General features: G+C 51.9%; 7 protein-coding genes across 7 annotated transcripts; 4 read left to right on the plus strand and 3 right to left on the minus strand.

The window, feature by feature from the left end:
- Positions 1 to 2,810: 2,810 nt before the first annotated feature.
- Positions 2,811 to 7,163, plus strand: BDW74DRAFT_178081 (uncharacterized protein; the record flags this gene model as incomplete). Its single annotated transcript, XM_073729111.1, has 4 exons — positions 2,811 to 3,384; positions 3,441 to 3,566; positions 3,633 to 6,801; positions 6,872 to 7,163. The coding sequence occupies 4 exons, from the start codon at positions 2,811 to 2,813 to the stop codon at positions 7,161 to 7,163; spliced, it is 4,161 nt and encodes a 1,386-aa protein (XP_073583797.1).
- A 2,067-nt stretch (positions 7,164 to 9,230) lies between these two features.
- On the plus strand, positions 9,231 to 10,987 carry BDW74DRAFT_178082 (uncharacterized protein; the record flags this gene model as incomplete). The annotated part of the gene is made up of 2 exons (XM_073729112.1): positions 9,231 to 9,625; positions 9,682 to 10,987. The coding sequence occupies 2 exons, from the start codon at positions 9,231 to 9,233 to the stop codon at positions 10,985 to 10,987; spliced, it is 1,701 nt and encodes a 566-aa protein (XP_073583798.1).
- A 59-nt stretch (positions 10,988 to 11,046) lies between these two features.
- Positions 11,047 to 12,153, minus strand: BDW74DRAFT_167834 (isopenicillin N synthase family dioxygenase; the record flags this gene model as incomplete). Its single annotated transcript, XM_073726748.1, has 3 exons — positions 11,047 to 11,726; positions 11,771 to 11,906; positions 11,956 to 12,153. The coding sequence occupies 3 exons, from the start codon at positions 12,151 to 12,153 to the stop codon at positions 11,047 to 11,049; spliced, it is 1,014 nt and encodes a 337-aa protein (XP_073583799.1).
- Positions 12,154 to 12,821: 668 nt separating this feature from the next.
- On the plus strand, positions 12,822 to 14,633 carry BDW74DRAFT_178084 (nucleobase cation symporter-1 family protein; the record flags this gene model as incomplete). Its single annotated transcript, XM_073729113.1, has 3 exons — positions 12,822 to 13,052; positions 13,103 to 13,246; positions 13,299 to 14,633. 3 exons carry the CDS (start codon positions 12,822 to 12,824, stop codon positions 14,631 to 14,633), a joined length of 1,710 nt encoding a protein of 569 aa, XP_073583800.1.
- A 2,511-nt stretch (positions 14,634 to 17,144) lies between these two features.
- Positions 17,145 to 17,856, minus strand: BDW74DRAFT_178085 (uncharacterized protein; the record flags this gene model as incomplete). Its single annotated transcript, XM_073729114.1, has 2 exons — positions 17,145 to 17,685; positions 17,750 to 17,856. The coding sequence occupies 2 exons, from the start codon at positions 17,854 to 17,856 to the stop codon at positions 17,145 to 17,147; spliced, it is 648 nt and encodes a 215-aa protein (XP_073583801.1).
- Positions 17,857 to 18,329: 473 nt separating this feature from the next.
- BDW74DRAFT_178086 (uncharacterized protein) lies at positions 18,330 to 18,953 on the minus strand (the record flags this gene model as incomplete). Its single annotated transcript, XM_073729115.1, has 1 exon — positions 18,330 to 18,953. One exon carries the CDS (start codon positions 18,951 to 18,953, stop codon positions 18,330 to 18,332), a length of 624 nt encoding a protein of 207 aa, XP_073583802.1.
- A 2,478-nt stretch (positions 18,954 to 21,431) lies between these two features.
- On the plus strand, positions 21,432 to 21,923 carry BDW74DRAFT_178088 (uncharacterized protein; the record flags this gene model as incomplete). The annotated part of the gene is made up of 1 exon (XM_073729116.1): positions 21,432 to 21,923. The coding sequence occupies one exon, from the start codon at positions 21,432 to 21,434 to the stop codon at positions 21,921 to 21,923; it is 492 nt and encodes a 163-aa protein (XP_073583803.1).
- Between the last annotated feature and the right edge of the window lie 102 nt (positions 21,924 to 22,025).

Below are 22,025 nucleotides of genomic sequence, written 5' to 3' on the forward strand. Positions count from 1 at the left end.
CGCACCATGTGCACTTCGATTTCTCCCCGCAAAAGCGAACCCGCCCGCCGCAAAGAAGAGACACAAAGACACGCCCCAAACAGCCAAACAATGTCAACTTCGTCAATCAATCAACACTCCCATGCCTTTTGCCGCTCTGCAGCTGGATTGCCGTGTTTTTTTTTTAAAAAAATTTGTCCACTCCTATTACGCCGAGCGACCAAGCGGCTTGGTTACGCCCAACGGTTGCATCTTCCTCAACAGCGACGTGGTTCGCTGAAGTATGGAGAGCTATATGGGCAACTCTAAAATGCATCTCCTCGTCATCTTCATCGGTCACTATGGTCAGAGTGAGGCCGTTGGGTCGGGTGCCTCTACCTACGATTACTGTACGTTCGCCGAGTGGTTGCAAATGGTGAGCTTCGTCATAGCACTGCCCGTCGCTCTAAACCTCCGTTGCAAGAAAACTTTCTAATCCCTGTTTCCTTCCTAGTTCACGAAGTTCGGATCGTCCAAAGGCAGTATTGGGCAAGTCAGCTGAAACTCCAGCGTCTCCGACGCTCCCGTGATCTCCGTGAAGTGATCACAACGAAGACCACCAGCTACGAGCTAACCGCCTTAGTTGAATGGCAATGGGATCACTTGATTGGGCCATCTGTATTCCTCTGGAAACCATCATTTGGCTTCTCGTGGTCTTCTGCGGCAGTCTGCGGACTCAAAGTACTATGGCCAGTTTAGTTCACAGCCGGCTTCACTACGTCGTTCACCCTGCCTCAGCGGACTTAACGTCCTCCACTGGATTCACTCCAAGAGAACTCCCCCGACCCCCCCTATCTGAATACAAAATTGCCACACCGTTCGCCATATTATCGAAATTTTCTTCTTGCCTGCTTTCTCAGAGCTGATCGGCATTTACCTAGGGCGCGAGTGATGCACGGGCTTTTGATATGAGCGAAAATCCCACCACAACGGTTTTGTTGGGTTGCTGAATCTATGCTGATGCGTTTCCTCTATGCCCAGGTATTTAATGGTCGCTGACCAAAATCGCTTTCCTTCGTTTTCGTCCTGCTCTGGCAATGATTAAATCAGGTTTATCCCAGTGATTCAGGTACACCCATCTCCGAACTACCTAATCTCTTGTACCCACTCGAAGCAGGATTTAGCACATCTGAGAGACCAAGGCCGTGTCTCGCAGTCTCAGGCTTTTGGTCAGGTCGCCGTCCTCTGCCGCATACTCTCTATCGACCAGAATCTCATGTTCCCAGCGGTTGGGTTTTGACCAGTGCTACGTACTTACTCATATTGATTACGCTAACGGTGGCACCCATTCAATAGAACACAAGTCCGCTCAAGCCACCGGTTTGATTTGCTTCCCTCAAACCTCTGCGAAACGAATCAAATCCAAGCCCCCCTCCTCTTCTTTGATCGCTGTATAGTCAGCGCAGCCGTCGCGTTTGAAAGTCCGCATTCAGGTCTCCCGATCCGGGAGCGGAGAAGCTCTCACACTGTGGCTGCCGGTTGCTCTGATACTGGAAAGTGTTCTTGATAACGGTGGGGGATGGAAGACTCCTCAGGGCTTGTGGGAAGGCTTTCTGAGCTGGAAGGAAAGCGGAATTACAATTGCCGTTTACCTGAGCTTGCTTTACAAGTTGGGTTACCGAACAAAGTCGGAGTTGTATTTGTACTCGCAATCTCTGACCCTAGTGATATATACTCTACGCTGAAGTGTGAAGCTGAGCTTAAAGATTTATCCCGCGGCCTACTCTGCCTGTGACACGGTAATGTAGACTCCAGGGGAGTTGACCAGTTTACACGGCGCTGAAAGCCTAGTGGAGAACGCACCAACGGCTCTACTAAATCTACGCGAGCCTCATGCGAGAGGAACTAGCGGCAGGAAGACAAGAACTACCAGCTACTGTGCTAAGCCAGTGTCAGGTTTCAGTATGGGCAGGTTTGCTTGTCCGTCTGGATTTGCGACAGCTGCGTGGCCTCTGCGCGCGTCACGTATATCCGTCTGCGGATTCACCACTGCCAACTAGACGTGCTGGACGTGAACCGTGCTTGAGCGAGTGGCGATACGCGCTACTAAAGTCTCTGATCCCTGTCAATTTGACTTGTGCCAGGGCGAACATCCGGCCGGAAATTACTGTCAGCATAAGGAGAAGTCCTGGTGCGCATAACTTAGTCGACATTCAATGGGAGGAGCTATGGATCCGAGTGACGAAGGAGCCAAGGCTAAAGCAAGTCGATTAAACCAGATTGAGGGGAAGGAGTGAGGGAGGTGTTCGTCGAGGAAGCTACGTAGAGTACCCCTCCGTCAAGTCCAACCCCGCGACTCGCGAACCTCACGCGGCTCTGTGAGATAACCACGCGTCTTCGCCTAGCTGCACACAATCCCAATGACGAGCCTCAACCAGGGATATCCCGCGAAATGTGCTCACAGAGCGCGTTTCTTGGAAAAGAGTCCCGAGTGGGCCCCCTCGCGCTGTGGTTGGTCAGATCGAGGGGGGGTGAGGGAGTTCAGTGACTGCTGTTCACCACCAGGTGTTACTACTCCCGAACTCCTCCCAGGCTCGCCCTCACTCCCCGTCTAGTACTTAAGACTTCTCCCACTCAGTCCTGAGTCTATCTTTTCCTCCCCCCCCCCACCGTTCTGGTACTTCTTCTTTTCGCCCCCATCCTGTCTTCCCAGACACTCTCCAGCTTTTACCAGCATTCTCTTCCCTGTCAATTCTTTTTCCGTCTTACAGGACGGCCGACAGCTTTTGTGAGCATTGTTTTACGCTTCCTTGGTGCAAGTCGCTCGTCCATATTGGATGCCCGCATTCAAAATGCCGGACGCCAGGCGCATCGTTACCGACCCCAACTATGTGCGATATCAACGCCAAGTGCTCATGATCGTCTCTTTGCTCTATCGCCTCGTGGCCAACACCTTCATCGACATTCCCAAATTCGAGCGTCTTGCCGAGAAAATGGACAAGTGGCTCGAGATTTTTTACATGTTAGCTCACAACATCATCACCAAACCCCAATTAAAGACCTTGGAGGATCGCCTTTTTTCCTTCTTGGAAAATATCGAGTCCCTGCATGACTTTCTCCACGAACGACGCTCTCTCGATGGTCCTCCAGGCCAAGACGATAGACTCGACATTTTCAAACAACTTGAGGACCTTCAAACTAGCTTTGAAAATCTTACTGCTTTAGAGCCGTCCCTTTGGCCGCCGCTTCCTCTACATTCCCCTACAGGCAATGACGACGAACACATTGTTCCGCCCCAGGTCCAAAATGGTCTGCCTGCCATTGATGGCGACTCCGAGCCGACTCGTGACGCTGCTCCTGCAGCTGATGACAAGCCGGCCGATGGGTCTACTGATGATGATGATATGCTCCTCGACTCGGACATTGGTAAGTCAGACCTTCCTCGCTCGTTTAGGATTTGCAGAGGATTCACGAGGTCTCAGATAAACGAAATACTCATCCTGACCCTCGTTTCACACCTACTCCTATCTCTTCAATCGAGGACTCCGACGTTACGATGTCCGACGATAACAATGATAACACTCCTGCTGAAGTCAAGGCGGAGCTTGGTAAGTCTTAGCCCTTCATCACCTGAAATCTTTTGAGACCTTGGTAGCTGACGAGGGCCGATGAAGTTTCAAATTACAACCAGGCCCAACCGAGCACCATTGCCGAGTTGAGTCGGGGGTCTGGTCCGGAGCTCAAGCAAGTCGCTCAGCAAGGTTCTGACGAGATCGCGGACCGTAAGAACGACTCGGAAGATGACTCGGATATTACCTACTTGCAAACTAGGCCCGTCGGTGAAGGTTACGACGAGTCTGATATGGCCACTTTGTCTACTGAGGCTCATATTGATGAAGTCTCCGCCCACGACGATCAGGTAAACGATGAGTTAGAAACCATGACCGACGCCCCTACTGGTATAGTAAGTGCGGCAGCGCGTATATCACCTAATGGGCTTCCACTTGCTACTGAGGCTCTTGCCTATGGACTCGCAGTTTGCGGACAGAAGCGTGGTTTCAGCAACATCCTCGATGATGATGATGTCTTCGACGATTGCAAGGTTGCCGCCAAGCACAACGCCCAGAGTTCTCCGCATGCCGCGCGCATCGGCTCGGCCCGCACCGCGTGGAACACCAGTCCCATCGGTCGTCGTTGTTGGCGCCACCGCATTCGAGCCGCGCAAAGTCCCTGGACTCCCTGCGCATACTGCCATCTAAATGGTATTGAACGTGAGAAATACCGTAGAGCTCGCCATCGTCAGACCTCTCCTCTGGTCGACCAGGCCTCGACCATCATTCGGCCCCCGAAATCTTTTGGCTTCACCGCAACCTCGCCGACGCTTGACGTTCCTGTGACTGCTCCCCAGGTGACTCGCCAAGTTATTCAGGCTTTTCCGGTTGTTGAGGCGCTATCTCCTGTATCCAGTCATACCTTACCCGCCTACGAGCCTACTTTGCTGACACTTGAGCCCACTTCTGACGCTCGTGCTCCTTCTTCCGACGTGACCGTCGGTCGCGAGGCGTCTCCTCAGGTCGACGAGCCTCTTCCTACCACAGCTTCGGCGGGTTTGCCTGAGTACACCCCAACTTCGCCCACTTATGAGCCCTCCTTCCAGGAGTACTTGCTAGGACTTTTCAATGTGGACGGGGTTCGTTCAGCGTCTCCTCAGGCCAATGAGCCTCTTCCTAGCATTGAATCGCCGCAATCTCCTACATTCACCCCGAGCTCGGCCACCTTTGAGCCTAACACTGAAGAGAATTTCGCTCAAGCTCCAGATGCGGTCGGCGCTCGCTTGGCGTATCCTGAGATTGACGAGAATCTCTCTCCCCTTGCGACGCGGCCTCCTACACACAGTCCCACCTCGCCAACTGTCGGCCGCTTCCCTTTAACTGACATCCATCACGGCAATGACGAGTCTGCTGGTGAGGCGACTGCCCCCCCTCGTTCGACTTCTTCGCCCTTACGCCCTGGATCCCTTGGATCTGACAAGCCTCTCTGGCGCCCTGATATGACCCCGGTCCCGCGAGCTCCAGACCGGAATGCCATCGGCCCAGTGGATGCTCCCTTCCAAGCTGCTGGGCCATCGTCATCGGCTGGCCGGTCGTCACCTTCGGCGGGACCTGATCCTTCTTCTGCGTATGGCTCCCCTTGTTCCATCCTTCCGAATCTCAACCGGCCTTTCTCGCTTGGGTTTAGTCCCGACCCTCCTGAAGTGTGGTCTCCTGAGCCCATTGGCGATGACACAGCCATCACTATTTCCGATGTAGAAATCCGACCCCTTGACCCTTCGGACGCGCCGGGGCCTTCTTCTCCTCGGCGAGTTGGAACAGTTCTCTCTGACTTTGGTGTGAGTTCTCTGTCCTCGCCGGACAGCAATGCTTCTGCTAACACTCAGCCCCAGCGCATTCTTAACGAAATTGCGGATGGCTTGCAGGCGATCAATGAGCTTGAGCGTCGTGAGAGTGAGCTTCGCCGGAGTTACTGGACATCGCTTGCTGCCAGCCTCGAAAATGCCTCTTCTAGTGTCATCGCTGGACGCGAAACCAGCCCCGAGGAGGATTTACCTGACTATGTGTCCGACAGCCACTCCGTCAATACTGGCATGGAGAATCACGCGCCTGCCTTGCAGCGTTCACGGCCCTCGTCGACAGGCGTCATGGATGAAGACGAGACCATCACTATGCATTCATCTTCGGGACACTCTTCGGACACCGAATCTGATCGAGAGAACTGCTCGCCTCCCTCTGACCCTTCGCCGTATTCCAGCTCGTCTGAATCTGGTAGCGACGACGAGAATGACAGCGACAAGGAGAACATTCCCCGGCCTGGATACGTCCCTCGCCGCGCACCGCGCACTGTCAACGTTCATCAAGGCATTAGGTTGGCTCACGACTCTGATCCTGACAGCGACAACGAGAATGTCGCGCGCACCGCAGACACTCCTCGCCGTCCACTCTCCGATATCAGGGGTCGACGTCTCCTTTGTCAGACTATCGAGTCTGACACGGATGGACGCGGCTCAGACAATTCTGGAACTGCACGCTCGGCGACTCCTCACGCAGATCCCACTTCCGGTCCTCCTGCTTTCCCCAAGCGCACAGCTGACGATGCGTTCGGCGCCGAGGAGCAAGAAGGACAGGGACGAAACGTTGCTGCAAGACACTCCGAGGAACAGTCACCTCGCGGCACACACAATCGCAATTCAGGAGACGCCGTGGCCGGTGCCGGTGCTCATCCCGCTGCCGCTCGCGCTATCGGCGACCATTTCGTATTCGACTTGTGGGAAGTGCTCTTTGATCCCCGCTCCCCTGCCCCCGAACAACCTCAGCAAGTGGCCGCTCCTCCAGCCTATCGAACATTCGAGAAGGACCGGTCTGACATCGAACAGGCATATCTATCCGCCCCTCGAGATATCGCTAGTACGCAGCCTGCTGGTCAGCGCGCAACCCAGCTCGGTCACGATCAGGCTACTTTTGATGGTCCGCCGCCGATGGGCTATACCTTTTTGATTCGTGAGCTTGGGGATGCGTTTAATGAGGGGTATTATGGTGGGTTGAGAGCGAGGGTGCCCGGCCAGGATCCTGTTGTTGATGCTGCGCAGGCTTTGTTTGGGGTTAATGATGGTTATGAGGGTGATGATGAGGATAATGAGGATGGAGATCAGGATGGAGATCAGGATAGAGACAACACTCGCTCTCAAGCTGACCATGAGGCCGCTTCTGAATCCGGACCTGAGCATAAATCCCAGCGACACTCTGGCCTGACTCCCGACGACGCAATCTCTATTTCCTCCGACAGCGAGTCTTCCTCTGACGATGAATCCGAACATGAATCCATTTTTTTTCGAGATTTACGAAGACGAGGATGCGAGCGAAGATGACGACCCTCCTTCTCCTGTGGCTTCTCTTTCGTCGGCCTCCTCTGCTCGTCGCGCCGGAATCCTCACTCCGCACTCTCCACCTTCAGCGGCAGAGGATTCGCAGGAGCCCAACTACAAGTACACTGAGCATGCTTCTTCTGCCGGAGACGTCGGCGTCTACCGACATACAGCCCGCATGAGCATGCGCTCTCAAGATCCACGCTGTCCACACGGCGCTCGCCGTCAGACCCTTCAACGCCCTGATATCTGGGACGACAGCGACCCCCGCCTCTTCCGGCAGTAGAACGCCCAGTTCGCCATCTGCCATCGCCACGCCTCTCGTGTTTTATTAACAAATTCTTCTGCATCTCTTCTCCCAGCATAGCTTTTTCTTTCTACTAACTTCAGAACCAACAAGCTGCTCGCGAGCCACAGGACAAGACAAGTCAAGACAAAGTCCAACATCCACTGGGCGAGCAAGACCCAACTGGGGACGCTTGTTGCGTCTTGCTCCGCCCACCAAGTGGTTGACAGATACAGATGGGGACGCTCGTTTGTATCTTGTTCCGCTGGTGGTGACAGAAGTAGGCTGGGGCCCCGGCTTTGCGTCTTGTTCACTACTAGCTATTCGTGGTCGCGGCACGAGTTGTTTCTGCGGTTATTGACTTGCTGGTGAGGTTCATACTCTACTATCTATGGCAGGGCGACGGCGATGGCAATAGCGACTGTGGCACTGCATCAAGAACAAACACTACCATTCGCGTCGGACGGGGCATCTTTCACCTCACCTCATTTCATCTATCTCAAGCAATTTCGGGCTTCTACTTTATCTTACCACTTCATCTTCACCACTTTGTCCCGGGTATGGCAACGACAGTCCACTTCATCGGCATTCTCTCTTCCACTTTCTACACTCCTGCTCTTCCACTGCCGAAAGACTTGTCACTATGTTGTCGAGAACATTTGAGGTGAGGGATCGCTGCTGCCTCGAGCTCTTCTCTCCATAAACAAACAATTATCTACCTCTACTTCCACATATCTCCGGCGCGAAATCGAGCATTCATCAAAGCATCAATATTTGAGCATCTCTTACCACCACACTCTGCCGCGAAGAACACACAAAAGAAAAAAAGCGCATAAAATGCAAAATACACAAAGATAAAAAGTCAAAACCACAAAACATCGCAATGGCCAAACCGGAAAAAAAATAGAAACTCGAAAACATCAAAAATAGAGAAAAAAAAGTCGGAAAGACAAAACCACGAAAAAAAAAACTTCTTCGTTGTTCTGCTCCAACGTCGTTCTACAGTATCTTGTACTGCTCTTCTCGAGTCTTTGTTGATTGAGGATCCGATTTGAAGCCTCTGTCAGACATGCGCACAAAGCGTCTTCGAAAACCATCCATGATGCAGTATGATTATTCCATGGGAAGTCTTGAGGGAAATCTGTTTTTGTTCTTGTTTTTGTTCTTGTTTTTGTTTCTCCCCGCGGTCTTGTTCGTTCGTTGTTCATCCTTGTCTTGTTCATTTTACCTCCGCGTTCTTGCACTTTTGTCTTGTCCATTTTACCTCTAGTCGAAGCCTTGTCATCATGTATTTATTCGTCAAAAGGTCCCCTGTTTGAACACGGGCACCTATCCACTATGGGAGGAATAAACCATATCTCTTAACCAAATTCTTAGTGCATGCGTAGCTACATAGCAAGGATCTAGACGATGTAAACTAGGACCGCCAAATTGCCGTTCTATAGTAAATTGTCCGATAAAGAGATAGTCGGGCTCGTAGGGAAAGCGCGATGCTGTCACTCACCCTGTCAGTTCAATATGGTATGTTGAATATGGTATGCTTGCCTCAAACACCTGATGCCTATACTGCGGCAAGAATTTTGAATACACTACGGTCGTTGGGTTCACAGTGAGACTCAACTATGATACCGAGCCTTTTCTTTTCGCAAGTTGTAGTCAATTGCGTAAGGTGTGACGAAATGCCTGCCGGGCGGAAATATATAATAGGTGAAAAGGAGAGGACTGAAGGTAGGGTTTGTTGGTACAATGTGCAATTTTTGTAAACTCTCTGCATCCTTTTTACTTGTCACCGTAAGGCAGGTTACTGTAACATGACTAGAGCTGGGTATACTTGTGTCTACTAGACTACCTAGGTATGAACCAGGCGTTGGTACACTTTGGTAAATCGCGTCTCTGTGACAGGGGACGGCGATAAGGCGATAAGGCGACGAGCCAATAAGGCACAGAGTCCTACTCCCTGGCACGTGGTGATAAGTGCGATTAGGCGATAAGATAAGCGTTGCCTATTGCGCCTGCCATTATCGCGGGATCGGATCGCTCTTTCCAAGGTTCCCTCTCCACGCAACGATGCCGCCAACGAAAACAAAAACAAGGCGCATCACTCAGGCCTGCGACTTCTGTCATCGACGCGGTGTAAAATGCCGACCAAAATCATCAGAAACTGGAATCACTATAACAGAAGAAGCTTCGTGCTTGACCTGCGAAGAATACGGCCAGGAATGCACGCGGAAGCGGCAGCCGAAGAAGAGAGGGACGAAGCCGCGGGGTGCGAGCAAAACCCTTGCGACGCCAGAGCGAGAAATCACGGCCACATCGCGGCAACAGTATATCGAGAATACTAACAGCCCACCGTCGGAGTCTCCGATATTCGATGGCATAGTCGGAAAGCCACCGCTGGAGCTTGCAAACAGGCGGACAATCACAGAGCTTCTTGACGTCTATCTTGATAGCATCCATCCAAAGTGGGTGGCTTCAACTTTACCAAGTTCATGAGCCTAGTCGCGCTAACGGAAAACAGTTTTCCGTTATTCTGCGAGCGCGAGCTTTGGGTGGGCTGGAGAGAGGGCACCTTCCCTCAAAGTGATTCGAACTTTATGAGCTTGATGTGCCTCTGTGCCTTGAGCGCCCAGCACGTTCGCGATGGAGCCCTCTTTAGCGACAACGTTGATGGAACTGAATGGAACAACTTGCGGGAAGCATACATCGCCGAAGCGATTCGCCTTGTTTCCGCCGATTTTGAGAAGTCCGATCTAAATCTCGTCCGTTCTTATACCTTTCTGGCGTTGCTAGGAGCACAGACTGGAAACAATTCAATGCTCCACAAATTCCTCAGCCTTTGCCACGGTGTATCCGCGCAACTCAACCTCGATGACGAGTCGCGATGGCCCGCTACGATTACCACCTGTGAGCAGGAGGTCCGTCGGCGTCTATGGTGGTCAATTTACCGGCTCGAAGTCCACACTGCTTGCGTCCTTGGGAACATGGTTCGCACATCGGAGACTCGCTGCGGAGTTGGCTATCCGGTTGGAGCTCACCATCCGACTTTTATCCCCGGGCGGAATGGACAGTATGAGGATTGGTTCAACGGCTGGAACACCACAACTGATCTTTACCGGGTTCTCGAGCACGCGATCTCTGATTTACGAGCAAAATCCGGGAGAAGCCAATCCATACTCGGGCCAGCCAAAGACTCTGACTCTGGTATCATCATGGCTCGCCTGTCGGAAATTCATAAGCGCCTACTTCCCCAGTTTGTTACGCCTGCCTCGCGATCGGACGACAATGGACGGAATCGCTGCGGCTTCCAAGCTCCGAACATTATTTGCACGATTCATCTCGCGAGACTTCTTTCGTGCGTCTCCGGCCACGGTGCGCCGCCTCAAGCCTGCGCTGTCGCAGACGATCTGCTCACGAGCATCACTGCCATACCTCTTGAGTACATCCGTGCTGCGGGCTCTCCGCTAATCCAGCAGTTGGCGGGTGTCGCGCACATTCTAGTCGGTCTCGCTAAGAAACATGGTCTAAATCAATTTCAACACGCGCAAGTCGAACAAGTCGTCCATTCCATCATTTGCCTACTTAATCTTCTTTCCAGTCAATCCAGCATTGCTTGTATCACTCGCGATCGACTCACTGAGCTACTGTCCGAACTGCAAGAGATCGACGCGTTACCCCGACTGGACCATGGTCTCATCGATATTTCCATTCCTCCGAGCTACACGCAAGATACTTTCCCGGCCACTTTGTTCAACCCTAGTATTATTCCTGATTTTTCAAATGAACTTCTCACCGACTTTACCTGGCTCTACCCCCCACTTTCGTGATGCTACGATTGACCGAATTCTCTTATTTTCAGAGAACAAACGTCACAACTCATTGCCATCTATTCCGCCACCTTGGTGTTATGTACATTATTGCTCTTCTGCTTGTTCGACCTCCATGCATAGTATTCTCCCCCAGTCATAATCGGATACTTCATGGGATTTTCTTCGCTGATACATGTTGGAATAGCCTCCAGGAGCTTTCGTCGATCAAACCCGAAGAAGAACGGCGCCGAGTACCTCTCCTTCCCGCTTTTGTTGATGACGCGATGAACGGTTGACACGAAGAAGTCGTTGGTCTGCCGCATGAAGCAGTCCGCGATATTGACGACAAATGATCCCGGTATAGGCTCCGCCTTGATCCAGTTGCCGTTCTTTCCTAGCACCTCGAGGCCACCATTCATATCCTGCGTCACAATTGTGAAGCACTCAACGTCGGTATGCGCGCCAATGCCGTTCTGGTCCTCGACTGAGTGCTTCTGTTCCGGATAATGCAGAATGCGCATCCCTGCTTCGGGTCGCTTCACGTACTCATCGAAGGCGTCTTCCGGGAGGCGCAGAGCCAGAGCGAAAATTCGCGTTAACCGACGGGCCAGCTTGAGAAGCTGACCGTGGTATGCATAGAGTCCTTCTCTGAAGCCGGCCAGGTCCGAGGGCCATATGCTAACGGTCGGCTCAGCGTCCGCCGCTGCTTCTGTGTCCTCCCGAGGATCGTACGACCAGTTGAACGCCTCACTCAGGTCTTGATTGTTAGCGACGACTCGCTTTGACAAAAGACTAACACACCTTGATGCTTCCACCCGTTCCGGTTATAGCATTCCATCGGATGAAATCCAACGTACTCATTTGGAACCAACCCGGTAAAGACCTCCATCTTCTTCTCCTCGGGTAGGGCAAAGAAGCGCTTCGCTTGTTCGAAAGTCTGCTCCGCGTACGATTCGTTGATTCTCTTCCGCACCACGTTAGCCGACCGAAGCCCAAATCTCAAGACAACGTACGTGATTGACGAGATAAAAGAACCCGATGTTCCGCGACGCTTCACGAATCTCTTCTGCTACTGCCTTTCGGTCCTCCAGATTATCGCTCCATATCCTCCCCGCGTCGATGACGGGAATTTTCTCGAGAGTTGTGGAGATGTTTGAGTTAAAGGAGAATGTGCTTCCGTTCATCAAGGTCACTGTCTTTGGCCCCTCGGGCACTTCGATTGTGGTAGTTTGCGACATCGCTCTGAACTTTTCAGAATTCTGTATCGTTCAATCGTCGAAGCTCTCGTTGTTTGCGACTCGGGTACCTTTTATATATTGACTTGATTTCACCCGTCTCCCGTCGATCAGTATGGGATCATGCGGCGGGGAAACGGTTGAACTGCAGCAATCGAAGAATGACTCGCGACTATCAGTCCTGAGCAATGGTTTATCGGTAGACTGAATGCTTGATCGCGCCTGTTCTCTCCATCATTGGCCAACCTCAGCTTTATCGGTGCCGAGCCAGCGAGATAACATCGTTCCCCTCTCCCCGCGCGATGATAACTGAGGTTACTCCAACTCGGGTGAACTGCTAAACTCTCCACTTTGATGGACGGGGTTGCTGTTATGCGATTGGTTTACGCAAATCTCTACTGCATCCATTGGAAGACGGCCATGGCCTCGCTGCTGGATTGCCTATCTTCCGGCCTAGGTAGGATATCGCTGCCGATAACCGCCGTGTTCCCAGGTCGTATATTACGATATTGACATCTCTTTCCTTTGATGTGTTGAGACGATCCTGCGCGACCGACAGCGTCCCATTATCTCGAATATTTGCTTGCCTTGAAAACTACGCCCTGCGCCCATTTGATATGGCGGCAAAAACGCCTTTGTTCTCTCGACTCATGAAACGACTCGAGGTCAACCGCGACACGGATGCCCAAGTGGACATATACGTCAACAAGGACACTCGACCACTACCGCCATTTCGGCGACCGTATGGCCCGTGGCATTTTGTTGGCCTCTGGATGGTAACCGGCTCATTCAATGTGGGAGGATGGACGACCGGATCCTCGTTGATTTCGCTCGGGCTCAATGTTTGGGTAAGTGTTCTATGGTGCATAATACCAAGTTCGCTCGCTGAACGTCAAAGCAAGCGATGCTGGCGATTATCATCGCGCATACGTTTGTTGGTTTCGTTTGCGTGGCGGGCGGACACCCCGGCGCGAAATGGCACATTGGATTTCCGATCTGGATGAAGCAGAATTGGGGAATCTGGGGATACTTGTTTCCGATGGTAGGTTGCGGACATGGTCTGGTTGTCGGTGAGTGTTAAACGCGTGTGACAGGCAATCCGAGTGTTTCTTTCCTTCGTCTGGACGGCAACCAACACCTGGTACGGCGGCCAGTGTCTAAAGGTTCTTTTGGCTTGCATCTGGCCGTCCTTCCTTACTCTTGATGGCGACCTTGCGAACGGCGCGATGAAGGTTTACGACATGGTCGCATTCGTCATTTACTTCCTCCTTTGCCTCCCACTAGCATGGTTTAGTCCGGAGAACTACAAGAAACCCTTCATGTTTGCCTCCGTCACGGTCGCGACGACCGTCTTTGTCCTGCTAATTTGGTCAACAGCCCGAGCGGACGGAGGCGGCGCTCTTCTTCGAGATACCAGTAGCGTCTCTGGCGTTGAGTCCGCGACGGGCGGCGCACTGGGCTGGGCGTTCGTTTCAGCCATCACCGCCAACATCGGAAGCATCGCAACGCACATGTGGTCGCAATCGGATTACACTCGCTACGCCCGCAAACCTGGCGATCAAGTTCTTGCTCAGCTCATAATGGTCCCTCTTGGTACTATTACCGTCGCTTGCATCGGTATCATCTGCACGTCCTGCGCCGCAACACTCTACCCTCAAGAAGAAGGGCTCCTCTGGAATCCCTATGATTTCCTCGACGCTGTCCGACGAAACGAAGATAACCGCGGCGCCCGTGCAGGTGTAGCATTTGCCAGCATTGCCTTCATGCTCTCGCAGTTCGGCATGGTTGTTGCATCGAATCTCGTCGTCGCAGGAATTGACCTCGCTGCCTTACTGCCTCGATACTTCACCATCCGCCGCGGCGGCTACTTCACCATTGTTTTCGCATTCATCCTCCAGCCGTGGTCGCTCCTCAACAGCGCAACGTCTTTCCTCACCGTCGTCGGCTCGTTTAATATCTTCCTCGGTCCGCTGATGGGCATCATGTTCGCGGATTACTTCCTTCTCCGCAGGACCACCATGAAACTCACCGATATGTACGGATCCACTTCAGCTAGTATATACTGGTACACGAAGGGCTGGAACTGGCGTGCGGCTGTTGCGTGGGTTTCGGGCACCTGGTATCTCATTCCAGGTCTTGCGCAGCGGGCCATGGCGTCGGGCGAAGTCTGGGCTGGGTGGACGAGGCTGTATCAGCTTGCTTGGTTCCTTGGATGCTTGGTTTCTGGGTTCGTTTATTTGGCGCTGGATTGGTTGTTCCCGATGCCGGGGAAGACGGAAGTCGATGATGAGGATTATTTTGGGACGTTCGAGGAGAGGGATGAGATTATGGGAGTTGATGTTGGTGTTGATGCCGCCGCGAAGGAAGAGATTGGGGTTCTTGGAGAGAAGGGTGAGTTGAGTGTTGAGGAGAAGGGCTTTGCAGTCTGATTGTGGCTTTGATCTCAAATTACAATAGAGTTAGCACCATGGGTAGGGACAGTCATCATCTGAACACCACCGGGCTGGTATCCTTCTCAGTCCTCTGTCCATCATCTCAATACGTCCAACCACACATCCAAAGCAATTTCACATCCGATCCAAAACCTCCCTGCACACACTGTCCGCATACTCATTCTCCTTGCGCTGGATATACATATACTTCACCCTCCCCACCATCTTAACCCGATCATCCAACCCAGAAGCCCTCTCAATGAGATCCCGATTACAAACATCATTCCCCAGCGCATTCTTCCACCCATTCCCCGACCACTTGTAAATCCACTCCATCATACAACCCACCACGTACCGACTATCCGAGAAAATCGTGACCCGGAACCTCGGCGACGAGTGCAGCGTCTCATACCGCTTTAAGGCTTTCTCGAGCGCCAGAATGACGGTGGTAAATTCAGCGCGCTGGCTTGTTGGTGTGGGCGTGCTTCCTCGCGGCAGCGTGCGTGTCTAGAAGCGCATCTTGCCCTAGCGGTTCTGGTGTGCTGCGGCTGCGGCGCCGGTTGCGGTGGGGGAGCCGTTGTTGTGGCACCCGCCGTCGGTGTAGATTTTCATTATGTAGGGCATTTTGTATAGCGGAGGGGCCTGGCTGACGGGTGATAGTGTCCTCGGACTTGCTCTCCGTTATGGCGTGATGCCCTTGTTGATATCCGTGATATGACGGGTTTGCCCGGAGCGTTGTTCCAGAACGATAGCCTGAGGTTGTTACTTTCAATCAAAATCCCCCATCTTTTCCTAAATCCAGAACAGGCTCACGTTAGAGATCTCGGTAATGGATCTCCTTCGTGGCTTATGGCAGTGGTCCTGGTGCCCCTTGCCGACCGCATCAATGCCTCTTTTCCACCGACGCGAGTACCATAACGATGACGGTCCGTTCGTGGGGCTCCCACCTTCTTATATTTTGAGCTAATAAGGATTGTTTGTGGCTTACTGGAGAACACGACGTCATATCCAGGCTCTGAATCACCACATAGATGAGCTCTCCAAGGTTCGTGACGCACAGCCCTTCCTTTGTACACGCACTAATCATTGAACAGGACAACCACGACCTCTAAAAAGATCTTAATGATGCAGAAAAGCAACACCTACAGGATACAGAGAAGATCAACCAACACCAACGCCTCCTCTGACAGGAACGCAACGCAATATCAAAGCTAGAAAGGGAACATGAGCGTTAACTAAACGCGCTCTACGCGAAGTTTCAACTCGCTACAATCGGGTCAAGAACGACTTACCGAGGACGAAATCCGTGACCAGATGCGCCGGCTAGGACAGCAACTGCAGTGCTGGGTCAAGGCAAATTTCCAGGACGCGGATACACTTGCGGCGTTGACTACAAGTTGCAGTGCAGATGCAGGTGATGGTGAAGAGGATGTGTTTCCTCGTACAACGCCCCAACGCCGCGCATAGATTCAATCGCACATCACCCTCCTAGTCTACCAGCACATTTTCGCGCCGTATCTGTTTGGCTTGGATAATGGTCACGGTGGCTTCTTCCTGCGGGATATTGGAGGCGCGGTGCATCGAGCGAGTTCGCTCTCCCCTCTATAAACAGATCTTCTAATAACGGAGTCAAGGCTCCACAGAGTCCTCGCAAACCTGGAGATCCGCAACACTCGGAGCCGCTGGAGACCTTACAAAGGAAGAACAAGGGCGGCACATAACCTACATACTGGAGCAATTGAATCGCAATTCAGCGCCGCCTTTTCAATAGACCCAGAAAAATGGAATCACCAACTCCGCCGCTTCATAGAGAAATGCGTCTCTTTCAAGAACAGACTTCCTCTAGAGCCGGAGGAGTTCCATTTCTTTGATAGTGCGGCTGGGAGACCTTTTGTTCCGAGGTTATGACGAGCGTTGGTGGGGACGGGGAGTTGGGTGCCAATGTCCGGCTTATCCTCTGGCTTGGATTGTCGCAACGCGGGGATGATGAGTTATATACTGTGATTGAGCGGGAACTTGTCTGGACGACCGGGATGGATGAGCCGGTCAGGGGCACGGTTAGTGTTCTCGTCGAGGCGGATTTGGTGTTCGAGTCGGCGCAGGTTGGGGAGAGCGATACAGGCCTCGACTAATTAGGTAGTGAGGACTTGGCTTTTACATGATATAGAACTGTTTTTGCGTCCTCGCGTGGAGCACTTCCTTAGGCCTTCGATCAGCTTGAATACCTATATAACGCCCAAGTATGAGATTTCCGTAAGGGATATGGATTGGTACGAAGCATCTACATGTATATGCGGTCTAAGATACGTGGAAGCTACTAGGAGACAGAAAACACGTTATGATTTAAGATACCCAAACATAGATTGTAAACGCCTTCTATAACGACAAACTAAGATTGGGGCTCAGATTAGCACCATCCTACCATAGCACCCCAACGACACCCCCGTTATACACCGCCCACACAAGCAAGGGTATGGTATAAGTCGGGAGAGCCCAAGAACGTTCAGATCAGGTGTACAAACCAGATACATCAAGCACCTTTCCCCGGGAACGAGCGTCATACAACTTCGCAACGAAGGCGAGTTCCTCCGCAGAGAATTCACGCGTCTCCTCATTGGGACCAAGGGGGATATTCAGCTTCTCCCGCACCCGCGCAGCGACTGTCATCTCTTCCTTGGCGAGGGGTAAGAATCGGCCCTTAGACTCCTCCCACTTCACGTACTCCCACCTGAAGCTGTTGGCTGCACGTGCACTGGAGATGGCGGGGCTGGAGTCAGGTTGAGGAATGGTCAGGTCGCTGGGGTCGGTATTTGCGCCGGTTACCGGTGTGGTAGCATTGCTGGTGCCATTGCTAGAGGTAGAGGGAACTTGCAGGTGATTGTCTGGCCCCATTTGCCACAGCCCGGGGGCTACCTCGGCGTACCTGTTCACGTCAGGAGGTTCGGAGAGAGAGGATACATGGCTGTCGGTGTCTGGGCCCATCTGCCAGAGCCCGGGGGCTACCTCGGAGTAGGCATTCGCACAGGAAGACGAGGCGACTTGATGTGGCCTGGCACGTCAGACGCGGGAGAATAATGATTGTCTGGCCCCATCTGCCATAGCCCGGGGGCTACCTCAGAATAGGCGTTGACGTCGTAAGGCGACACGTATTGGCCAGGAATCTCAGAGGGAGACTGGTTGTTTGCTGAGCCCTGGGCCGGGGTTTGGTTAGGAGAGCCATTGTTTGTCGCGGTGGAGGGGGGAATCTTCGAGAGAGAGCTTGTGCTTAATGAACTATCTTAGACATTTGCTAGAGGGCCTGCTAGCAACTACCAGTAATGATTGAGGACCCTTGGTGGTATAGATTAGATTTAAGGTATCGGCATACCAGGCTGAGGAACAGAACGCACCGACTTCTACTGTCGATATGGTAAAGCACGGCCAAAAACAAGGTTTATCACATTGTGACAGGATACAAAGGATTATCTATGGGTAGATACTGCCTGCGAAATATTGGACCTGCAATCAAGACAAGAAAGGTAGAATATTGTTTCATTTGAACAAAGTGCTGAATAACATTGGTAATGACGGACAAACGTTGGCTCAAGCACCATAGTATCACCTCGGCACGTAAAGCAAACCCTCACATGTGAACCTGCAATCGTGGTGGCTCCAAATCCCTCTGCTGCTGATGTACCTATCACAGTCGGAACCTCAAGAACACGGTGCTCCATCCTCCTCACCCTCACCAAGCTCAAGTTCCTCGCCACGGAACCTCGCCGCCATGAATTTCCTCAATAAGAGGCATTCCTCTTCAATGAGCGTAAGTCTCTCCTGAAGTGCATGTGGAGATTCGAGCATGGCTTCCAGGGCGGCTTCCAGCTTCTCCTTCACCTCCGCGAACAGCCTTTTTTCCTCATGCGTCATCGTTAAATCGATGTTTTCCATCTCTTGGCGGAACGCTGGGTCCACGGCCGGGTTCGTGGAGAACCAGTCAAATGGGGGAGCACGTAGTTGTACGCTGGAAGTGGCATCGTGGTTGATGTTACGGAAGAACGCGTCAGTGTCGATGATGTTGGGCTGTGTGGCGGATGGGTATTTGGCTATGGTGTTGGTTCTGAGTTGGCGGAAGAATGCGGCGGCGTCCTTGATGGGGGAGTCTAAGGCGGGTGTATTCGTGGTAGTGGAAGTGGTAGTCGAGTTGTTGGCAGTGCCCGGAGAGACTCCGGGGGTAGATTGATTGGTTGAGTTCTGAGCCGGGGGTTGGGACGAGGAGTCGTTGCTTGCCTCGAAGGAGGATGGCTTGGGGTTGGTAGTGGAGTTGTTGCTTGAAGACATTTTTGCGGCTTTAGTTTCAGGATATACTGCTAGTAGTAGGGTAGACTGATGGTTGGATGGTGAAGAAGTCAGTCTAGCGGAGGATTTGGCGCCTTCTATACTTAGTCATAGGAGATCTGGAAAGTATTCTTCCTGGCTTCCATGACAAGTTTGGTGAAGGGCTTTGGTGAATGCCCTTGGCGGAGTGAAAGGCAGCGTATTTATAAAGCCTTTGTTTTGAGTGAGAATGGTGGGTTGAAAGCCTTTATTAGTTTGAACGCCCTTGATGGATAAGGAAGAAAGCCCCTAAATAACAAAACAACTATGAGTTTTTGGAGGTTGGGATGTACTATGTTCTGCGTGACGAACTAGTCAGTCCTTCCAAAATACCACAGAAAAAAGGAAACTGTACAAACTCACTGGGCCCTGTCGAGTTGGAACGGTAAGGACACTTCAATGGTTGATTTCTTAGGAACGTCACATATATAGGCCGAAGATTAGGTATAACGTGGTCTCATTGCGTCGGACACAATTCCTTATACATATCATTTGTCTACGAACACAACATACAGATACATAATAAGCAGATAAAAGTCATATCTATTATGGGACGAAGCAACACCGTAATGACAGACAGGCACAGCTGACTCACCTACCATGCATCCTGGTAGCACTAGCATTGTCCTCAAGGCAACCACTCCCAAGGCCGCCCCGACGCGCAAGAATCTTCTTTACCTTTTCCAAGGCGGCATCTTCCTCCGGGGTAAGATCGTTCGGCACCCCTGCGGCAGCGGCTGCCGTTATCTTCTTCGCAATCTCGGCATACATTTTGCGCTCTTCGAGATTCGTGAGGGTTGGCGGACGCTTGACTTCGTGTCCCTCGGATACCGGACGTTCGAGGCTGTCGTCGTCACTGTCTGAGCTTTGGGATGCTGTGGAGGAAGGGGAGTTGGCGTCCTTGTTGGATGTACTTGAGTCTGTGTCTACGCGATTAGGATCGATGGTGGCGCAAGATACGTCTGTGGCGGACAGGGTGTTGTTGTCACTACCTTCTGAAGCTATGTGGGTGTAGATATGTTGTGACGAGGGATTGGTCTTGCGTTGATGTGACGGAGTGGGTACTTGCTTCGGAAGGAGCTCTGGAGTTGGACGATGAAGCAGAGTTCTTGGTTGGAGAGATCTTCAAGATTGTGGGGTTGGCCGGTCTCCCAGTGGACAGGGTAATACCATCGTTGCATGCAGGACTTAGGATCTGTCTGAGGATTAGGCACTTTATATGTGGTCAAGCCAAGATCTGTCATGTACTTCTTTTCCCCCCTGAGGCTTACTTTTAACGCAATCATTAAAACATCAAGGTGGCGACAATAACGGCTCAAGATAGAGGAATAGCAATACCCTTTGTAAGGTATCGGCGGACTTTGTACTCACGAACACCCCAATGAGTCGATATCTCACACATAATGAGCGTGCAGGGGCTGCAGCGTTTTGGAACCCCGGCGGTACGTAGTGAACAGTCAGGTCTTGAAGCATATCCCGTATAATCAAACACTTTATCATGACAACAGACAGTCTTTATACCTACTATGGACGACGGTGTACGAGATACGAAGAAGAAGCGTATGAACCTGAAAGGCTTGCAAGAGGAGGAGTGGTCCGTATGTATTGAAGGATAACACTACTAGAAACCGGACGGTAAATACAGGACAAGATCTAGACAAGATTATCCAAAATATAGGGTAGAAGATCCATCTCAGTACCCGAACAGGTCGGTTCATGCTAGACCTACGGATACTATCGGGGTCTGCTTGGATCCGCCGAAGTATACTTCTGGACAAATACTGAATGCGCCTGCCAAGACAAGAATATTTGAAATCATGGCCGAATGAGAAGGTCTTGCTCGAGTAGGTGGTTTTCTTCGCTTACCCCAGGACGATGTCTCTCCTAGGTACGACTCCGGTTGGATTCCAAGGGAACAGAGGTAAATGCCGGGGCCAAGGCCCTATCAACAATTCCGTTCACTCAGCCAAGTTACCGGAAAGCACTTGCCCTCGTTGATTCCCCAGCCCCTTGGTGCATGAAGAGGAAGTCACTCGGGGAAGAACCTCGTATACCGGGCACCCGGAACCAATCACAACCCCTTGCGAGATCAGATCCAACCGCTCACAATGCAAGTTCAACGCACTGACAGCTCAACTGGTACACATGGCCCTTCAAACATCTCCGTCTTATTGCTCGCAATTGATCTTCCGTAGCCCATCACCCCTTACAACGCTGGGCGTCGTCATTGACACGCCGCCAATTGTATATCAAGGCTTTTATTCCCCAACAACCCCGGCATCCGAGCCCTGAGATACTGAAAAACAACCCAGGATGGCAGTCAATATTTGCTCGCCGCTACTACATCTCCAAATTAGGGCTAATACCTATCTTATCGTCCAAAACATTTACTACGAGAAACCACCACCAAATCAAACCCAATTAACCGCCACGGTCTACAAAATGAAAATCTACACCGACGGCGGATGCCGCAACAACGGATACGCCGATGCGAAAGGCGCAGCAGCCGCAGTCTTCCGAACAAGATTCAAGACCGTCTCGTACACACGCAAACTACAAAGCAACTCCTCCCCGGCGCCAACAAGTCAGCGGGCCGAAATAACAGCATTAATACTGGCTCTTGAAGAGGCGCTCAAACGATGCCGCAGTCTCAACTCGAACCCGTATCTTAAAGTCACGATATATTCGGATTCGAGGTATGCAGTTGACTGCATGAGCAAGTGGATTTATAAATGGTCGCAGAGGGATTGGATTAACTCTATGGGTAATCCGGTCGCGAACCAGGATTTGCTGAGGCGGGCATCGAGACTCGATGATGAGTTGCGTGATGAGGGGGATGTTGAGTATGTTTGGATTCCGAGGGCTAACAATGTTGATGCGGATGAGTTGTGTCAGGAGTTGCTGGATGAGTCGGAGGTTGAGTACGATTGTTGATACGGGGGCGCTTTGCACATCGGAATATGCTACACCAGTCATTACGAGGGCGAGCTAAACGCATTTGTCTAACCAGGGCTTCTGCATTTTCGGCATCTAAAT

This window comes from Aspergillus multicolor, assembly GCF_047715735.1.
Source record: "Aspergillus multicolor strain CBS 133.54 unplaced genomic scaffold BDW74scaffold_12, whole genome shotgun sequence".
Lineage (NCBI taxonomy): Eukaryota > Fungi > Ascomycota > Eurotiomycetes > Eurotiales > Aspergillaceae > Aspergillus > Aspergillus multicolor.